Source organism: Triticum urartu, chromosome 2, assembly GCF_003073215.2.
Source record: "Triticum urartu cultivar G1812 chromosome 2, Tu2.1, whole genome shotgun sequence".
Lineage (NCBI taxonomy): Eukaryota > Viridiplantae > Streptophyta > Magnoliopsida > Poales > Poaceae > Triticum > Triticum urartu.
This window is the reverse complement of record NC_053023.1, coordinates 128,195,782-128,198,064: the sequence shown is the minus strand read 5'-3', so window position 1 is coordinate 128,198,064 and position 2,283 is coordinate 128,195,782. Positions and strand designations below refer to the sequence as shown.

Below are 2,283 nucleotides of genomic sequence, written 5' to 3'. Positions count from 1 at the left end.
CACCTTGTGTCTAATCCAACATCATTAGGGAACTGGCACCTTGTGTGTAATCCAGCCTCATTCTGGAAACATGATCTCGAGGTGACCATACTTCCCTCCTTGCAGGAACTGCATCCTGACATGAAGTTACTTCTTTTTTAGATAATTGCTCAGAGCAACCCAGATCCATTTAGTAGAAGCCAGATAAACAGAACCGGGAGAAGTGAATTCAAAAGGAAAAAAAATATAAAAACAGACTACAAGGTGAGAACACCCACTTCCTACATCAAGCTAAAAACGAAAGCATTAGGACGATTAAGACTCTTATGACACATCGAAGAACACGAGGCTTAAGAGAAACAGAAACTACAACATATACACATCGAAGAACATGATGCTAAACGAAAGTAATTGTAAGGGTGTTACTTACCAAAGCTCATTTTACAGGTTTGGTGCAGCTCCTCTTTAACTTGCCACGCTCCTTGAAGGTGTCCCCAATATCCCGTGTTTGGTCTTCATTGCTCCTCTGCATGTTCGCACTCGTGGTTTTAAAATCTCAACATGGCAAGAAAAATATACTACTAGTAATACTCGCGCATCTTGCGGGCAACATTAAAGCACTCGTCTGCCATGTTAGAGCATCTCTAACAGAATCGCAACGCGCGACGCTTTAAAAAAGCATTTACAGTGCTGAGATCGAGAAGTAGAGATAAAGAGTAGAGGATAGTTCTCAGCATAGATAGATAAAAAAGATTATTCAACTACTCCTCGTCGTCCGACTCCTCCCGGTGATGTCCTCCTCCGACGCTTGACTGTAGGCGTGAAGATACCGATCATCGTCGGATTCCCAGGGCGACGCTGCTCCTAGCTTCATGTTGAATTGAGTGTCCGCTCTTTGCCTATGCTTGTCCTCGCGATAGGCGGCTCGCTTTGCCCTCCTCTTATCTCTCTCCGCCCTCCTTTGCTCGTAGAACTCACGCTCGTTGATGATGTCCTGCGGGAAGCGTTGGTGCCACAGCGCCATGGCTTCCTCGTCCATCTCTGCGATGCCGAGATAGTGCTCCCGCCTCCGGTTGTCGCGACGATCCTCGTCGGTGATAAGCCGCGGTAGAGGCGCGAGCTCCTGTGCCCGCTCCCGTGTCGGCACGTTGGGGAAGTTCAATGTTCTATGAGGCCACCGGAGGCGCCACGCCGCCGTGTTGTACGCGCGGGCGGCCTCGTTGGCGGTGTCGAAATTGCCGAGGCCGAGGCGCATCCCGCGGAATCGGATCTCGGCGGAGAAGCCTACGGAGGGGCGCGCACGGACGCCGCGGTATCCCCAAGTTTCCCAGCAACGCGGCGGCATGGTGGCGCGGTGGCGGCAAGACGAGAAAGAGCGGGGAGAGAGCGGTGGCGAGGCACAGAGCGGGGAGAGAGCGGTGGCAAGGCACAGAGCGGTGGGAGGGCGTTAGATTTTATAAAGTGCGCCGGACGCCGCGCGCCAAAACTAGCACACGCCCGACCACTTTTTCCCGCGTGCGCGCAATCCTTTCCCGACGTCTCTGCTATCTCTACTCTCTTCTCTAATGTTATATTTATTTTATATTTTATATTTATCTCTACTTCTCTACTCTATTTTTTCTCTACTTTTTCCCTACTCTTATAAAAAACAGAGTTGGTGATGATGGTGTTCCTGCCATCCTGCAATATAGGCCATCCGATTTATATCCGACGGATAGGAAGGAAACTGTGGAAATTTTGCAAAAAGATACCCACACCCCTCTCCGCATTTGCAAATAAGGCATTCCCTCGTTCATCCTTTTCTCCCACAAGATAAACTGCTCATACAAATGCATTTTGATGCGTGCAACGCATGCGCATCTTGCTAGTTCTAAAAACTATCCATCATTTGCCACACTACTGGTTGCAGATGAAATACCTACCCAAGCACAACGCGATACATGAGCGACGCACAATTACAAGCTGATATTCTGTTGGACAATGGAGGCTATAACCAATTACTTTTACGGGAACAATAGCACCCAGGAAATTTGAAGGGTAGGTATGAACAAAATTGGAACTGCACATGTACTGCTAAGTGATTCAATACACACATTACCAATCGAGGAGGAGAATGATGGTTGCGTCGGCCTCTGTGAGTCATGGTCGGCAATGGGAGTCAGTTCATTGTCCATGACGGTGGTGCTTCTGCGCTTGGCGTCGGCTTCCGGGAAGCAGATCCGAGACCGTGGAAGATGGTGTCGGGGAAGAGGCTCCGTGTACGACGACGATGATGGACCGGCTCCAGTGCAGCGTACGAGGTCG

General features: G+C 49.8%; 1 protein-coding gene across 1 annotated transcript; it reads right to left on the bottom strand.

Annotated features, from left to right (window-relative positions):
• Positions 1-736: 736 nt before the first annotated feature.
• On the bottom strand, positions 737-1,324 carry LOC125535403 (ethylene-responsive transcription factor ERF010-like). Its single transcript, XM_048698455.1, has one exon. It carries the CDS (start codon positions 1,322-1,324, stop codon positions 737-739), a length of 588 nt encoding a protein of 195 aa, XP_048554412.1.
• Between the last annotated feature and the right edge of the window lie 959 nt (positions 1,325-2,283).